At 34.8% G+C, this 18,123-nt stretch overlaps 1 protein-coding gene across 2 annotated transcripts in view; it reads left to right on the forward strand.

The window, feature by feature from the left end:
* The first annotated feature begins 16,283 nt into the window (after positions 1-16,283).
* The window catches only part of gpc5a (glypican 5a), a 196,538-nt gene continuing 194,698 nt past the window's right edge, over positions 16,284-18,123 (forward strand). For both annotated transcript variants that reach the window (XM_067404605.1, XM_067404606.1), the window contains exon 1: positions 16,284-16,649. In XM_067404605.1, coding sequence (XP_067260706.1) covers positions 16,499-16,649 — 151 coding nt within the window. In that variant the 5' untranslated portion in view covers positions 16,284-16,498. The remainder of the gene's footprint in view (positions 16,650-18,123) is intronic.

Below are 18,123 nucleotides of genomic sequence, written 5' to 3' on the forward strand. Positions count from 1 at the left end.
AGGGTATGTCATTTTAAAGGTGCTGTATGTAGGAATGACACCCAGTGGTCGAAATAGGTTCTGCAGTCTAAATTCAAAATATTGTTTGCCCCACCCCCTCCTTCTAAGACGTGGGTTGCCAGCTTGAGGACACGCAACAAAAGCTGAGGAGACTTACACACTGTAAGTTGATGAGTTGATTTATCTGTGTTTTAATATGCTGTCGGTCATAGAGATTTTTAGATGGTTGTAGAGGCTTTTTAGGTCAGGTAGAATCTGCGATTCTCTGACCCAGTTTGTTTGCTGGTTTCCATGGCTGCAAAATGCTGTGTTTTCCACCAACTGGCAACCTGTAATGTCGAAATACCCTTAGGGGTATTGGGGTATTTTTATGCTTTATTAAAGTGAAAATCTTACATATAGCACCTTTAACTGTTGGGAAAATGTAAAAGTGGACTTTTGCGCCCTCTATAGGCCATGATCAGCGACTAGTCGACATCAAGCTTAAAGCGCAGAGTATAAAAGTGACTAGTTTATGTCAATATTTTAGGTCCAAGAGAACATATTTAGGTCTATAAAAATCATGCTTTCATGAATAAACCCTCATTAAAATCTAAACATATTGAATATCATGAAATCTTGACTCCAAGGCTGAGAACATCTGTTCCAGGCTGAAGAGGATGTGTAATTTTCAGTGGTTTGAACTGTTGTACCTGAATTCAGAAATGAAAGTGTATCACTTCTGATTCACATGACATTCATTGAAAATGTGATGCACGCTTGAATTTGCAACAGATGCATTTGATTCGATTACATCAGGTTATACTGCGACAAATACATTAGAATTGATTGCAATATGAATACATTTACATTTATGTATTAAGCAGACACTTTGATCCTAAATGACTTACAAAAGAGGAACAAAGACAATTTGTCAAAGAGCCAACAATAATCTTAATATCCAATACAATGCCCAATTAACACAGATATTTAATAAGACACACTTGGACTGCTGAAAGTGCCTTATGAATGTAAAAGTGAACACTTGAAGGCACTCGAGTATATCAGGATATCTGCTCGAGGATTATGTGATAATAATCAAACGCCTCTTGTTATACACGTTACCAACCTGTTATCTGAATTGTCAAAGATACCCATCTTATCTTGCCTTTTTCATGTGCACTTTTGCACATGAATGTGGTGGGGAGATAAGTTAATCAGTTTTCTCTCCAAACTTGAGAGATATTTAATGTATATTTGGCAGATGCTTTTATCCAAAGAAATTCTCAAAGCATTCAAGGTATACATTTCATTAGTTCATACATTCCTTGGGAATCGAACCTATATGATCTTACCGTTGCTAGTGCTATACTCTATACACAAATGTTACTCATTTCAGTGTTGCACTAATAAAATAGGACATGTACTACGGAACGCTTGAAAATAACAAGTAAATACTTTTGTTTTATGGTCTTATGATACTGAACCATGGTAGTGGTGACAAGAAAACATGTAAGATTGATGATCATTTGAAAAATAGCTGTGTTGAGACATGCAAGATGCAAAGTGTTTGTCACCCTTCCTTCTGAGAGAAAAGCCTTCTTGTTTGTGAGATGATAGATGTTGATTTAGTTGCTAGTACAGCAGCATGCTATGGTAAATCTGTCTAAATGAAATAAATTGAGGCAAATGAGCCAAAGCTCCAGACAATTTATCATTCTTTTCCCCTCCATCTCGCTTATTAAGGCTGCTGGCTGCTGAAATGTACAACGCATGGGTTAAAATCATATACAATGTATGTCAAGTCATCTTTATTTATAGTGCTTTATATATACAGAACAGATTATTTCATAGCAGATTTACAGTGATGACAAATAATGATTCAATGATACAAACAGATTTAAATTCCACTGTAAAAGCAGCTCTAAAAAGAAAAGAAAAAAGTGTCATTGTTCAGCTCAAGTCAGTTCATTGTTGATTCAGTTCAGATCATGAATTATTAAATTAGTTCAATTCGGCTATAAAGCAGCTCTGCAGAAAACAGTGATGCCATCACCCAGCTCAGTTCAGTGTATGGCATTTTTACCCTCCATAGAACATGAGACATGGCAAATGATTGCAAGTAAGATGTGGAATCATAACATTTTATATATTTAATTATTATAAATTAATATTCCTCATTTGTATTGAAAAAAAAAGTTTGTAAACACTTTGTTTCGGACAATGGGGGGCCTCAGAGTCCGAAGCGCTGGGTTAAGACATTTATAATCTTTTAGACTTCAGTACTAAATAATGACCAGAAGAGGGAGCCACTAAACAGTGAGTCACTCCCATGGTGATCAGTGTGTCAGACTCAGACACAAGTGGACATTTTACATGCATCAGCAGCACCGTTGTATACATTTACTTTTGTGCTTGACAGGTTTCGTCATTATATAGCTATTACTATAATTATGTTGCTTGGAGTTCATATCTTAGTTTATGCATTTACAGCCATTTCAGCTATATTATTTAGGATATTCAGGAATAGATTTTATTATTACTTATTATATGCTACATATGAGCTCATTGTGTCTGCCTAAATGAATATGAATACATGAATTAGCTAACTGCACGATTATCATCTTAGAACTGTACATTTTGGCATTATTTTATCACCTCAATAACAGATTACAAATTGTAGCTAATGCAGAAACATGCATTTTGCAAGCAAAGCTGCTTTGAAACAGTATGTGTTGTGAAAAGTGCTATGTAAATAGGCCTTAATGTCAATTGAACTGAATTAATCAAAATTAGGCTGTAAAACAGATTTCAGATATTTCAACAGTAAATCAATCATCAATGGTAACTTGTCATATTTTCTGCTCAAAAGGCATTTACTAATTGATTAGCCTAAGTAAAATTTAATTACAATTAAAGCTTTGGTGATTATCATATAATGATTCTAGTTTACACTTTTATAAATAAAGGTTCCAATTAGGACAAAAAAACATTTTTGCAGCCAAATGACATTGGGGAACGTTTTATGCTAGGCTAGAATCATGTTTTAAAGATTCCATAAACTAATATGCAGATCCGGAGAATAATTCAGACTCCAAAGATACTAGAAACTCGAGACATTCGATATAAATGTCCAAAGGCTGCAAATGTCTGCATACTACTGGTGCAGCTTGAAAAAGCGTGTGTTGACAAACACCCTAATGTTGTACCGGACTGCACCACTGGGTGGCAGTAAGATGGTTTATTTTGCTCACTGAAATCCAGTCAAAGGATTTCTGAACACGTGCAACCACATTAGCACAAGGCTGCTCTCTTTTTACAACCTTTTATAAAACAAAACAGGAGCTGTTTTACAGACTAATGGGAAGATAATTCAACTAAAGATGCTCAAGTTTAGAGTAAAAAATATTTCAATGTTTTTGCGTTCTTTCTCAAGGTTTTGCATTCCCCAGAGAAACTTTGCTTTCGCTTGCAAAACCTTTGTATTCCCTCGTAAAAAAAAAAAAAAAAAAAAAAAACTTGTCTGTCTATGTTGCTTTAAAACACCTTAGGACATTTTTGGGGAAAATGTGTCCTCCGAACTAAATTTTAATATAATTTCAATTTCAATTTTCAATTTTTTTTTTTTTTTGCAAGTAGCCTATGGGTTATATCGTTTTTGAAATTCATTAGTTATTTTTTCTCTTTATCCAAAGAATAACACATTTCCAATATAGATTTGTTGTGGAATATTATAAGATATACTATGTTAAAAAAAAAAAAAAAGCATAACAGATCTTCAAAGGATAAAAATATTGTTTTTGTCAAGAGTTCTGTGAATATGCTTTTTGTAGTCAATATTTAAACGTTTGTGACAATGCAGACATCTAAAAAAAAAAAAAAAATTATGATAACTAACCCTGACTGTTGTATATGATATTGGAAGTATGCAATTAAAAAAATCAACCAATTCTGCTTCCTTGATCAGAATTATTGGCACCCTTGGTAAATCAAAAATGACTATAAAAATAAATTAGCATTGTTTATCCTTTTGATCTTTAATTCATACAATTAGCAAAAAATCTAACCTTTTTATTATCTAACCATTTTAATCTAACCACAATTATTGGCACCCCTAGAGTTATTTGTGAGTAAATATCTCTGAAGTATATTCCCATTCATATTTACATTTATTTATTTATTTTTATTTATTTATTTTTTTTTTGCACACCGGGGTGATCATGAACATAAAATTGTCCAGCCATAAACATGAGGAAACACAAGACAAAAACCCCCATTTCCACTATCAGGGCAATAATTAAGAAGTTCCAATCAACTAAAGATGTTACAAATCTAAATCATCCTAATTCACGGTGAGGAGGAAAGTTTGAGTGGACAAAGACTCTCCAAGGATTACAGCTGGAGAATTGCAGAGATTAGTTGAGTCTTGAGTCTCAGAAAGCCTAAAAAGAATGATCAAACAGCACCTACATCCCATAAGTTGTTGAGGAGGGTTTCAAGAAAAATCCTCTGCTCTCATCCAGAAACAATCTCCAGCATATTCAGTCATCAGACAAGACTGGAACTTCAAACGGACCGGCTTCTATGGTCAGATGAAACTGAAAAATTAGTTTTTTGGCAGCAAACCCACCAGATGGGTTTGGTGCACACATGGATAAAGTACCCCCATGCCCACGGTTAAATATACTGCTGGATCTTTAATGCTGTGGGCCTATTTTTCTGCTGGAGGTCCTGGACATCTTGTTCAGATACATGGTATCATGGATTCTATCAAATAACAGATAAAAAATCAAAACCTGACTGTCCCTGTTAGAAGTCATATAATGGGCCATGGTTGGATCTTCCATCAGGACAATAATCCAAAACAAACATCAAAACCAACACAAAAATGTGTCACTGAACACAAAATGAAGCTTCTGCCATGGCCATCCCAGTCCCCTGACCTGAACCCTAAAGAAAATGAGTGGAGTGAACTGAAGAGAAGAAGCACCAACACGGATGTGGGAATCTGAAGGATCTGTTGAGATTCTGCATGAAGGAATCGTCTCTGATCTCTTTCAGGTGTTCTCCAAACTCATCAGGCATTATAGAAAAAGACTCGGAGCTGTTATCTTGGGAAAAGGAGGTTGCAAAAAGTATTGAATAAAATGGTGTCAATAATTGTGGCCAATGTGTTTTAGAGAAAAACATGTGATTTCCCCCCACTTTCAATGCTTTTTCTTCAATGAAATGTTAGATTTTTGCTAATTTTATGAATTAAAGATCAAATGGATAAACAATGCAGATTTATTTTTACAGTCATCTTTGATCATATTTATCAAGAGTCCCAATTATTTCTGACCACTCTCTCTCTCTCTCTCTCTCTCTCTCTCTATATATATATATATATATATATATATATATATATCTCTATATATCTCTATATATCTCTCTATATATATATATATATATAGTTTATCTCCATTATTTTTGTATTCAATGTAAACAGTTTTTTTCTTCATTAGTGCTCATAGTGTTCAGATTGACTTTCAGGTCCCAGAGACTCATGTGCATATATTAATTTCAAAATTAACCTATTATTTTCCTTTCAAATTGTTTAATGTTCCTCTGACCGAATCAAAATTAGGCAGACATTGATGCTTAGCCATTTTGTTATAATAAACATATAAAGTACAATAAAAAAGACATCTTAGCATGTGCATTTTATCCATGCAGTTTTGTAAAATAATGTTTTGTACCTGATGTTTCAACATTTTCTGTATGTTTCTAAATTATTTATAATCAGTTTTAATTAAAGTCATTATATATCATATATATCATTATATATCTTTGATGTCAATGACTACCTTAAAAGAGGCTGGTGGGGAGCTACATTTCTGGATAGTGTCCAGTTCCTGTGGTCCTCTGTACCGGACTGTGTACTTCTAACGGTCTTGCTCCTCAAAGGGTCTGATTAAGGGTGTTCAAAAACATGTTTGATCACAAAGTGTTCCTCAGTTGTAAAATGTTAAAGGCTGAATATGATCTGGACATGGCTGATAAGGGTGGATTTCTGATTGGCTCAAAGTGATGAACATTGAGCATTTTAAGCTGCAGATCTGACACAAGATGAAGTGGGATGGAGGGAGTTGATATGCGCTCCACTGCAAAAACCTTCATGAGAAAACAGTCAGAAATTTGACACATAACTCATAAATTGTTTAGATGCAGTACCAGTCAAAAGTTTGGAAACATTAATGAAAGAAGTCTCTTCTGCTCATCAAGCCTGCATTTATTTGATCAAAAATACAGAAATAACAGTAATTTTGTGAAATATTATAATAATTTAAAATAATGGTTTTCTATTTTAGTATACTTTAAAATGTAATTTATGTGATCAAAGCTGAATTTTCAGCATCATTCCTCCAGTCTTCAGTGTCACATGATCCTTCATAAATCATTCTAATATAATGATTTATTATCAATGTTGGAAAAGGTTGTGCTGCTTAATATTGTTTTGGAACCTGTGATACTTTTTCAGGCTTCATTGATGAATAAAAAGTTAAAAAGAAATAGAAAATCTCTTCTAACAATATAAATCTTTACTATCACTTTTTTATCAATTTAACTTCCTTGCTGAATAAAAGTATTAATTTCTTTCAAAAAAAAAAAAAGAAAGAAAGAAAGAAAATACTGATCCCAAACTTTTATATAAAAAGATTTCTATTTTAAATAAATGCTTTTTATTCATCAAAGTGTCCTGAAAAAAAGTATCACAGTTTATTAAATATATATATATATATATATATATATATATATATATATATATATATATATATATATATAAATAAAAATCAGCATATTAGAATGATTTCTGAAGGATCATGTGACACTGAAGACTGGAGCAATGATGCTGAAAATTCAGCTTTACATCACAGAAATAAATTCTATTTTAAAGTGTATTAAAATAGGAAACCATTATTTTAAATTGTAATAATTTCACAATATTTCTGTATAATTTTTAATCAAATAAATGCCTTATTGATGAGCAGAAGAGACTTATTTTTTTAGAAACATTAAAAATAGTAATGCTTCCAAATTTTTGACTGTGTATAGTAAAAAAAAAATATATATATCTGACTAATATTGCATTAGAGAACAAATTATCACACCAAGTCTCATTTATTGTAAAGAAGCACACTTTTTAAGCTCCGGTTGTATATCCAGACCAGATATTCAATATTCTTATATACAAATATTGTTTATCTTTGTATGAAATATTTTTAGTTTCATGAATTGTTTTATGTTTTATCATTTTACTTTTTTATTTTTATTTCTTTTTTTTTACTAAAAAAAATGCTGTTTAATAAACACATTTTCAATACAAATCAAAGGATTACATAGGATAAATGATTGTTTTTGTCAGGAATTCCTGTTCATGTGACATACGAGTATGCAGGAATGTGTGTTTTTGTAGACAAGATTTTAAAGTTTTGTGTCTATACAGACATTGAAGAAACTTTCATTTTGAAAATGAACCCTTGTTTCCCCTGCTGTAAATGTTATATATTGGAAGTATGGAATTAAAAAGATCAGAAGCACACTTTTTAAGCAAAACATTTAACAAAAAAGTTTGACATTATAAAACAAAATTGTTGTGACTTGTTTTGTGTCGTTCTACAACTCGAGGAGAAATTATTTCATACATCCACTACAACTCATCAAAACACCAGCTGAGTCAAACACATCAAGCGAAAATGATGAAAAAAAAAGTGATGTTAGAAAGAAAAAATCCTGCAGAAAATTGCTTTTATATTTTATTATTTAATGCAGTGGCATTCATACATTTGATGTGTTAAGTTCCACTCTATTTTGATGTTGATTTGAAATATTTAAGACAAATTTTAAATGGAATTGTGAATAAAATCAAATGATTAACATGTTGCATTTATTTTAATGTGTTGACAACACTTCAAATAGCCTATAGCTTCTCACTTTTGTTATGTTTGGTGGAAATGGAGAGATTTCGCTCCAAAATCGTTCAGTATCATCTACTGAGAAACTTTTGTTTTCAAATGGAAATATCAAACAAAAAGTGTTATTTTAAGACCTTTTTCCCTCATAGATGCTAAAACAACACAATTAAAGTTAGACATCCATAGAAACAAGTTCAAAAAACAACATCAGTGGTTCGCTGGAAATACACTTTGCATTCATTAAAAATACAATAAAAATAGACATTTTGGCTGCAAAAAAATGCAACTCAAAAGAGCATGACTGATATTTGAACAGGTAAACATGGTAACAATGTTCTCAGTTTGTTCAGTCATACAAAGCAATATTTACCAGTTAATTTAGATGTTACAACATGCATGACACGTTTTAACTGATTCCTTATATAACTCATTAAATGTTTTGTCTGACCTTTTAACTGACGTACATGAGGTAAAATACAATATTACACCCAAATTATGGTCCAGTCAATTGATATAATTAATAAGCAAGTGAAATAAATAAATCATGACTTATACATATACAAAACTACCTGCATAGAAAACGAATGTTAAAGTAATAGGGACCATCAATGAATTTGTATTTTACATAAAAACAATAAAATTAGATTGACATTCAAGTCATTAAAACATATTCTAAAAAAGTAACACCAATAATTTATCCAGATTCCAATCACAAAATGTTGCATATCATCTCCATAATAATGTAAAGAAATACATTTGATTTCCAGCTGAGCACTCATGTTGTTGTTGACATATTTGATCTTGTTTCTATAGATGTCTTACTTTAATTGTGTTGTTTTAGCATCTATGGAAAAAGGCCTTAAAATAGCACATGCCTTTTGTTTGGTATAACATTTCTCTTTGGAAACAAAAGTCTCTCCGTAGATCTGAATGAAATCTCTCCATTTCCACCCACAAACTGTGAACATTGAGCAAACATCGTTGTTATGTATTTACAACTATTCACAAAATCTAATTGAAGTGGTTTGGCAGTGACTTATAAGAAAAAATGAAATGCACCATAATTTTGTTTTTTCCATTCACATCTGCAAGATTGCAGTTGTCTGTATTTTATTGTCTGTTTAGTGCTTCTCCTACTGACAGTACTTACATTTTACAGATTATTTCAATCCTGAACATAGTTCTTGGTTATATGAAAAGCAGCATTTCTTCTAATGCCAAGATGAATTAATACAAAAGTTATCTGCATTGAAAATCTTTATTTCTGCTGATGCTCACTTATTTTTGAATAAAAATGAATATAATCTTTTATAAATCACCATTTGCACTGCCAAAACAGAGGCTATTAAACACAATGGTTTATCACTTTGGGTTTCGTTAACATTAGTTAACTATATTAATATATTTAACATGAACTAAGAATAAACTATTTCTACAGCATTTATTAATCTTATTTAATGTTAATTCCAGCATTTATACTAAAATCAAAACTTGTATTTGTTAACATTAGTTAATGCATTGTGAACTAAAATTAACAATGAATGACACTATTTTTTATTAACTAACATTAACAAAGATTAATAAATACTGTAAAAAAAGTATTGCTCATTGTTAGTTCGTGTTAGTTAATACATTAATAACACATTATGTTATCAAATGAGACTTTATTGTAAAGTACCAATATAACTCTATTAAATAGTAAAAACTCACATTAAACCCTCAGTTCATTTCCATGCATGCATGCATAAATGAATAGATAGATAGATAGATAGATAGATAGATAGATAGATAGATAGATAGATAGATAGATAGATAGATAGATAAAATGTACAACAAAAGAAAGTTTACACCATTTTGTCATCTTTTTAAAATACTTTTTTTTTTTTTTTCAACTTTATTCCATTTATCTGCCTGTATACTAAGAATACCCGGGGTGTTCCTGTGTGAGATTTCCCAGATGAATGGACTGTGGTAGGGAGAGGTGAGTCTGCTTGACCTCGGGTCACCAACGCTGACAATTCCTGGCCTTGCTGTTTCAAGACAAACAAGACAAACGCCTGGCCCCCTAAAGTGGGAGGAGTCTGCTGCCATTTTAAGGGAGGAAGAGACAGAGAGGGAAAGAGAGAGATATATAGAAAGAGAGGAAGAAGATACAGTGAAAGAGAATAGGCAACAAAAAAGGGAGGCTTTAAGGAACAGGATGGTCCTTCTTCCTGCTTGTCGACCATTCTTCATTCTCCACAGGATTTCTGAACTTCCTTTTTCTTCATCCTCTTTTCCTTGCTCTTATGCAATCTCTATTATTGTTTAAATCTAGAATTTCTCTTTCCTCTACTTTTATTTTCCCGTTGTGAATCAATTCTCAGAACTATATGACTGCCCCCCCCCCCTTTTTTTTTCTTTTTCCAGGTCTCTGAGCTTCATCACATCCACCCTCCTTCCCTCCCTCCAAAATGGAATTGCATCCTTTGTCCAGAGACACAGGGGAACGGGGTGTTGACCAAGAGGCAGCCTTAAGCCGAATGTGACCCCCACGTCCATGTGAGGCCTGAAATCTGGCCCCATTGAGCCAAAGAGTCCTGTTCTCAAAGTAGTGAATTAGGATGGGGGTTGGGAAGGTTACGAGCCAGCGATCAAGCACAAGATCTGCCCCGTAGCTCACTCCAACACTTGGTGTCTGAAGACTTTGTGAGGAACAAAGAGAAAAACATGCACATTTTCTGGGTTATCAAAAGGAATTCCAATTTGACTTTTCAAGTTAACATGAACACATTATGTTTGAACAATGCAGCAGATGCACTTCATGGTTTTTTCTTTCTCTCTTTGAATATCATATAATTGCAAATCTTTACAATTAAGTGAAAACAACAAACAAACATGGTGGTACAACAATTATCTGTAATGTAGGGTTGTATATATATATTTCTTTTATGACAAAAATCATTAGGATATTAAGTAAAGATGTTCCATGAAGATATTTTGTAAATTTCCTACCATAAATATATCAAAAATGTATTTTTGTGAGTGGATATATGTTGCTACTCCATTTGGACAACTTAAAAGGCTTTTTTCTCAATATTTAGATTTTTTTTTTGCACCCCCAGATTCCAGATTTTCAAATAGTTTTATCTCGGCCAAATATTTTCCAATCCCAACAAACCAAATACATCAACGGAAAGTCTCAATTTCAGAAAATGGACCCCTATAGCTGGTTTTGTGGTCCATGGTTAACTTGTGAATTTGATTACCATTTTATTCACTCGTTGAAAATGGTGTACTGCTCATATAATCGAATGCACTTCTTTCAAATACAATTTCTTGATCTACTGAAAATAACCAATAATCACAGGGTTTGAAAAGGAGAGGAAAAATGTATTCAATACATTTTATTAACATCTTTTTATGATTCACCTTTTTACAAACAACAACAATAAATGTCCTCACTCTTTGAAAATTGTGCATTCAGAGATAGCTAATATAAGGCATTGATCTATAATTTAACATTGATTTCTAATAATTATTATGCATATGTAGGCTATATTGTTATATGAATAAATGTCCTCACTCTGTGCATTCACACTGATCCATAATTTAATGCACTGCTTTCTAATTTCATGCTATGAAAATAATTTCTTCATCAATTGAAAATAACCAATAATCATGGGATTTGAAAAGGAGAGAAAAAGTTATATTCTTTACTCGACGTTAATAAAATGTAAACTATTTTTCCTTTTTAAAACAAAAAAATCTATAATTTACCACTGATTTAAATATTACAATATATCAGCCTGCATGTTACTCAAAAACTTATTTCTGCTTTTCTTTTATTATTATTATTTAAAATGAAACATTTCAAATGACCCCCCTCACGTCACTTTTTTTCCGCTTTTCAGTTTTGAATGATTTTCTTTATTATTATTTATTGCATGACTAATAAGGACATCTAAGCCCCGTTCGCTTTTTTCTTACGCCAATGCTTTCTTTTCAATTGGTTGGAGGACTAAAGATCGGAAGTAGTTTATTTATGCTAATGAAGGAGTTGGGGGTTGTAGATATTTACGTTCAACGGGAGCCGCCCTTCATTCACCCACATGGTTCACGGCAGGTCGCGTTCGCGCCACTTTTGCAATTTTACTATGATTAAGAAAGTCGTTTCAGGAGAAGTTTCACTTCGCGTTGGACTCGCGCCGCGTGCGTTACATTCGATCGCGGTCTACTTTTAAGTTTACGCACCAGTTTCGCAGATTTGTCCAGAGCAGTGGCAGTAAACGGCAAGTGAGTGAAGATGGTGGATTTCACTGGTGAGTGTCTTACTGTGCGTTATTGACTAGGAACCTGTTGTTAATTTTTTCTCGCTTCTAGTCTCACAAACTCAATCGCGTTTTCCCGCTTAAACACATACGAGATGATTTCCGCGCATGATTTCGTAACTCCGCTATTGCAAGCGGCAACGATGGGGATACAAACAATGTAGTAAGTGGCGCATGGTAGTCCTCTCCACCTCCATAGTTGGGGAGAATGTGGGAGATTTGAAAAGCATGCTTGCTGCAATGCAACTACCAACTATTTTATTTCACCGCATGCCTGCGCAACACGCTATAATTCGCATCGTAAATACGCGTTCGCGTAGTAGAATGCGAATTAAGTTGTTTTTAGACTTGTAGAGTGATGTTTTCTCATTCTGTTGAGCGTGCGAGTTAAAGTGCCTCCAGAACAAAGCAGTAGCACATGGGGGGACGCGTAGGCCGCGCGCGCACAGGCTAGCTTAGCAACGGCGCGCGGGACAAAAACATCCCCCCATTTTGCGATCACTTTCTGCTTTAAGTTTAAGGTTACGTGTGAAATGTTGTTAAAATTATTAAAGTTAATTAGTTTGTTGTTTTTTATCACAGTAGTTTTAATGGGGGAATGGATGGAGCTAGCCTGCACTAGCCTTTGTAGTTTAACTGTTAACTGGCTAGTTTCACTTCGTGTAAATACAGTGAGCACCTTATTGGTTGACGTTAAAACATTTCGTTGTTTTTTAGATTATTTTTTTCTGAGTGCGTGTTTAAGGCAGAATCCTAGCCAGTTAGCTTAGCATTAGCAGCTATCGTTGTCCTCCATGTCGGTTGTACGCGAAAACAACAACGCGCCACTTTATTTCCTAACCCCGTTTTGTTGTTTCTACCTGTTTGACACATGGAACTTAATACTTGTTGTCTAATTATAGTAGTTTTATGCGAAGAATGATCCGGTTCGTGAACTCAACGGCGCCATGTTAGTGCAGATTGTTTCGGGTTTGGGGGAGGGGTGATCGGGGAGCGTCTCACTGCGCATGCGCCACATAGACCGACGGCGCGGTCCGCAGGCTGCGCAATTCATTCACTCGCTCAACTCTAGTTCTCATAACTTGGAAATTGATGGTGAAATGCACCTTCAAAAACGGAGGGAGCGAAGTAGGTAATGATGGTTTAGTCAAGTTGGCTTTTTTAAAAGAGTGATGCACCGTCAAAGTTGGATATGCGTAGTACCGCAGTGCCCGTGTGACATGTGCTTTGCCATGAGGCCCTCGCTCTTGTAGTAGCCAATAGAAAGTCACTCCCATTTACTAGTTTCTCTTTTGAATCCGAATTATAATGCAGGCAATGAACTAACTCAAATATTTCTCCCCTTTCCCCTCTCAGAAACCTCAGGAAAGATGGGAGTAGTTCCCAGCAAGTTTTTTTGGAGACTTTCATCCATTGGACTTTCTTGATGTGAAATATGAGATGGACGTGGTTGGTGTCAATGTATTGTCAAAGTGCTTACAGTGCAGGTAGTATTATGGAATATCTACTGCAGTGGAGGCACTTCTAGCAATACACTTGGCCATTACCTTTGCCCTTCGCCAAGCACCCTTCCTTCAAGACACCATATCTAACGGCTTTGTGCTAAGGTGCATCTAGTGCAGATAGTGAAGTAGACTAGCACCTACTGCCCTAAGTGCTCCTTCTGGCACGAGGGACTGTGACTTTCATCCGTATATTTGGATGAAGTAATTATTACACCCCTTTTTGGTGCAGTTCTCTGCTAGTTTTGCATAGTTGCACTACAAGAAAACGGGAGTTGTGCAAATCTATGCAAAACTGATGGTGGCCTGCTGCTTCTCCACGTTTCCCAAATTTTGATTTGAAATCTGTGCCTCAGGTTTGTGACACTGAGTGCCTCATTTATTTATTTTTTATTTTGTTTTCTATTAAATAAACCTGCTAATGCTGTCATTGTGAGTTTCAGCAGTGCTAAAGTGCTTATAGTGCAGGTAGTATTTCTGTCATCTACTGCAGTGTGAGCACTTGAAGTACTTCTAGCTAAATGCATCTGGGATCCGAAGACTTTTGCGAACTCTACCAGGGTCTCCATACACTAACGTTGCTGGACCCCGGTCAGTTTTGCTGGTTTGCATTCAGCTTTTAAGACTGTGTGCTGTGCAAATCCATGCAAAACTGACAGTGGCAGCACACACCTGAGAACCACTTTGGAGCCGTTTGGTCCCTTTCTGCACAGGTTGGGATTGGTAGCAATGCTGTGTGTTTGGAAGGTATTGCACTTGTCCCGGCCTGTAGAGGATTGTGGAGATTGTACCCCACAAGTACGTTTTTATTGGAAGTTCCATCATTGTATATGTGTGTGTATATATCTCCCCAAAAAGATGCAATTTGTTGTACATTTTGAAGTTATAACGACTTTTTTGACATGCTGTAACTTTAAATGACAAAGTTATTTTTTTTTATTTTTTTTTTTTAATAAAACTATAAAGAGGTGTGTTGTCTTGCTGTGTTTTGTTTGTTCTGTCATGTTCTCACTAACTTCCCACTTTTACAGCATACAAGACATTAAGGTGTAACTTCTGGGCTAATAATTAACCATAAATCTTTGTGTTTGGGTTTGTATTGACTTGGCTTTTACTGGACCAACATGAACAAATTCAACCCTGTCTATCAGCTGTTCATTCGATTTGTCAAATCCAATTATAAAAATGCAGAGTAAGCTAAGTTACCTAGCATCCCTCTTAGCAAACATGCTTAATGCGGAGGGGTGGTCTAAATGCCTTTTTGTTGGTGGGTGCATCTATAAATTTTACTAATTTGAGGTTAGAAGGATTGTGTATGAGATGCATTTCCTATGCATGTTTTTGGGTTGTTGAGAAATGCATGCCGACTACATAAAGTAGCCATTATTTTAGTGTATTTTTAGCTGATGTTCTTATGAATGGGACATTACCATGGTGTCCTGCTCCTGTGCAGTGGCATGTAGGTTGGTTTTGTGTAGCCCACTGTAGAGATGAACAGTTCTTTCACTTTAAATGGAGAACATGTTCTCCTTATGAGTTAAAAGGTTTATCCATAGGGAAGTGCAGCAGATCTGTAAGTATTCAAAGCCTTTAAATCTGCCTGATCTGATGAGTATTGTCTGTATGATTGTATGCCGCAACAGTATAATCACAATGAAATGAATTGATTAACATGTCCACATATCTGACGTTTTCCCTGGTTAAAGAATGTTATATATTCTTTAGGAAGCACGTGAGTACTGTTCATATTTGTTTTTATTATTTTTTAATAATCATATTAACTCAATGCCAAACTCAAACTAGTTTCAGTATTTGTCCAATAGATGGCTCTATTGCAACCCATTTGAGAGACTCGCACTTCTCTGGGAAAAAAAAAAAATATATATATATATATATATATTTTCAGTATTTTTTCCATTTCCAGTGTGGTTTATAGTCTTGGCAAGCTATTTGATTTAAGCTTTCCATTAACAGTCTTCAAACTTAATTAAAACTATCAATAAAACGTCTATAGGCCTACAATTGTACAGATATACCTACATATACATTCCTATTAACGTTTTTGGGGCACGTTAGAGGATCATTAAAAAAAAAAATAAATAAAATAAACAAATTGGACGCCCCTAGCCCAGTAACAATTATGAGTTTGTAATGTGTAATTATAGCCTACAATAACGTGATTAATAATGACAGCTCTTATGTCGTCCTAAACTTCAGTCAAGCTGCTGTTGCTATGGTTACCACCTCAAGCAAAAGTGATTTCTGTTGGTAAGCGCACTCTGACTAACTTAACTTATCGCAGAAGAATATAAACTTACGTTTTGTCTTAATCAGAGGTCAAAAACACCCATAGTTCGGGAAATGTTGCGACACGACCAAACTACAGAGTAGGTATACATGCTCCTTAAAGCTCTGGATATTATAGCATACTAGCCTACTTGTCCGCTTGCTCGTGCAGATGCTGTTGAAGCGGCTCTTCTCTTTGCAGTCTGACAACACTAATGATTCCGCCCATTCGCTCTTGACAGCTCCGTCTTTCACCAACACGCTCTCATTGCGCTCTTTTTGAAGGTCCTGCGCGAAACCCTCCCCTGGCGCTGATGTGTGACATGCAAAATCTCTTGAATATATTTTTCTTCACCTAAAATCACCGCTGTTTTTATCAAGCAAGTTTTCCCGAGAGCTAAACGACACGCCCGCGTTTCTAATTTTTTTACTCGAACGGACAAACTCTTGTGGTCAGCTTTTGGGGATGGAGATGCGTGGAGTTTTGGTTTATGCCTTTTTAGCGGTTTTCATCGATTCATGTCGGGGGACTTTAACGAACTGCGATGAAGTGCGTAAAGTTTTTCAAATGAAGCAAATTGGACCTGTAAAATCACTACCTGAAACACCGAGAACAGGTAAGATTTGACCGAATTTGACATGACAGTGATATGTCTCTGATTTTGAGTTACTATTCGTTTTTGTTCCTTTCCACCTAACGTTACCACCAATGTTAAGCTGAACATTGAAAAATACTATAGCATTTCCTAAACAGTCGCTTTATGTTATCAAATGTTTAATTCAAAGATTTAGAGCAATTCGGAGTTTCGGACATGTTATTTTTCTGGAAGAGTCGCAATTTTTGATGCGGAAGTCTTAACGCGTTTGAAATGTAAATAAACGAACTAAAATTCAGCTACTCTGATTAAAAGTGAAACCGGTTTCCACATATCGAACATGTAAACGATGTGAGTAGTTTTATAAACTTGACCAGAATATTTGATATTAAAAATCTCTTGATATGAACTTCAAATGACGTTTTAGTCAATGTATAGCCGTAGGGCGCGTTTACCGGCTTTATACGTTTGAGGAGGTAATCGTCGACTGTCTGTGTGGACTGACTGACGCGCCTTACTTTTCACAGAAGCTCCGGTAATGAATCTCATGGAGCAGTTCCATCAGCTTAAAATTGTACTTCCCTAGAAAAACTTAAGACCAAAGATTTTCTGTTTTTCTTCATGATAAACATATTTATTGAAAGAATTTGGAAGTAGATAATCTGAAGTTGGTTGGAAGATTATGCATAGTCGCTGCTTTAAGTTTTCAGGATTTGTACAGGACTTATCCTTACAGGAAATTAAAATAAAGGACCCTATAGAAAATATGTTTTGTAGGGTAATATTTTACTGTTGGTGCACAAGCAGGTTCTCATGCCACTTACTGCAAAATAACCATAGTTGCAAAAAGATGCACTGTTTGGTTTAAAGCTGTCCTGTAAATCTCTCAGGACTGTTTGGTTTGTGACCTCTCTGAGCCTGTCCAATGGTCTTTGTCAGGTTGTTTGGATAATCGTCCCATTTCGCTGTTGCTCTTGTGATCTGAAACTAGTTGTGCGACCTCTCTAATAATGGACGGTGATGGTTTCTAGCTGCTCATATCTAAAGGAAAGGGCTCTAACCAGTTTGACAAACTTTGCTGCGGTAATGGATTCTAAGTGGCTTGAGGAGAACAGCTTGTACACTGTTTCCCACAGAGGTCATCAAATGGAGCTCACTTCAAAGCACTGCTTGAAAGAAGTTGTTTTGGGGTTTTACAGGAATTTAGAGCTGTGGTTTGCTATTAAAAAATCTTCCAGGAAAGATGTTTTATGGACGCTTGTTTCAGCCATGAAATTAAAAAGGTAATTGTGACTTTTTATCTCATAATTCTGACTTTTTTTCTCAGAATTGCGAGATAAACTCACAATTGCGAGTTACAAAGTCAGAATCGCGAGTTAAGTCAGAATTGCGTGATATGAATCAGAATTGCGTGTTATAAAGTCAGAATTGTGAGGGGAAAAATACATTTTTTCACTATATCTCACAGTTGTATGTGAGATAACTCACAATTGCG

The sequence above is a fragment of the Chanodichthys erythropterus genome, chromosome 12 (genome assembly GCF_024489055.1).
Source record: "Chanodichthys erythropterus isolate Z2021 chromosome 12, ASM2448905v1, whole genome shotgun sequence".
Lineage (NCBI taxonomy): Eukaryota > Metazoa > Chordata > Actinopteri > Cypriniformes > Xenocyprididae > Chanodichthys > Chanodichthys erythropterus.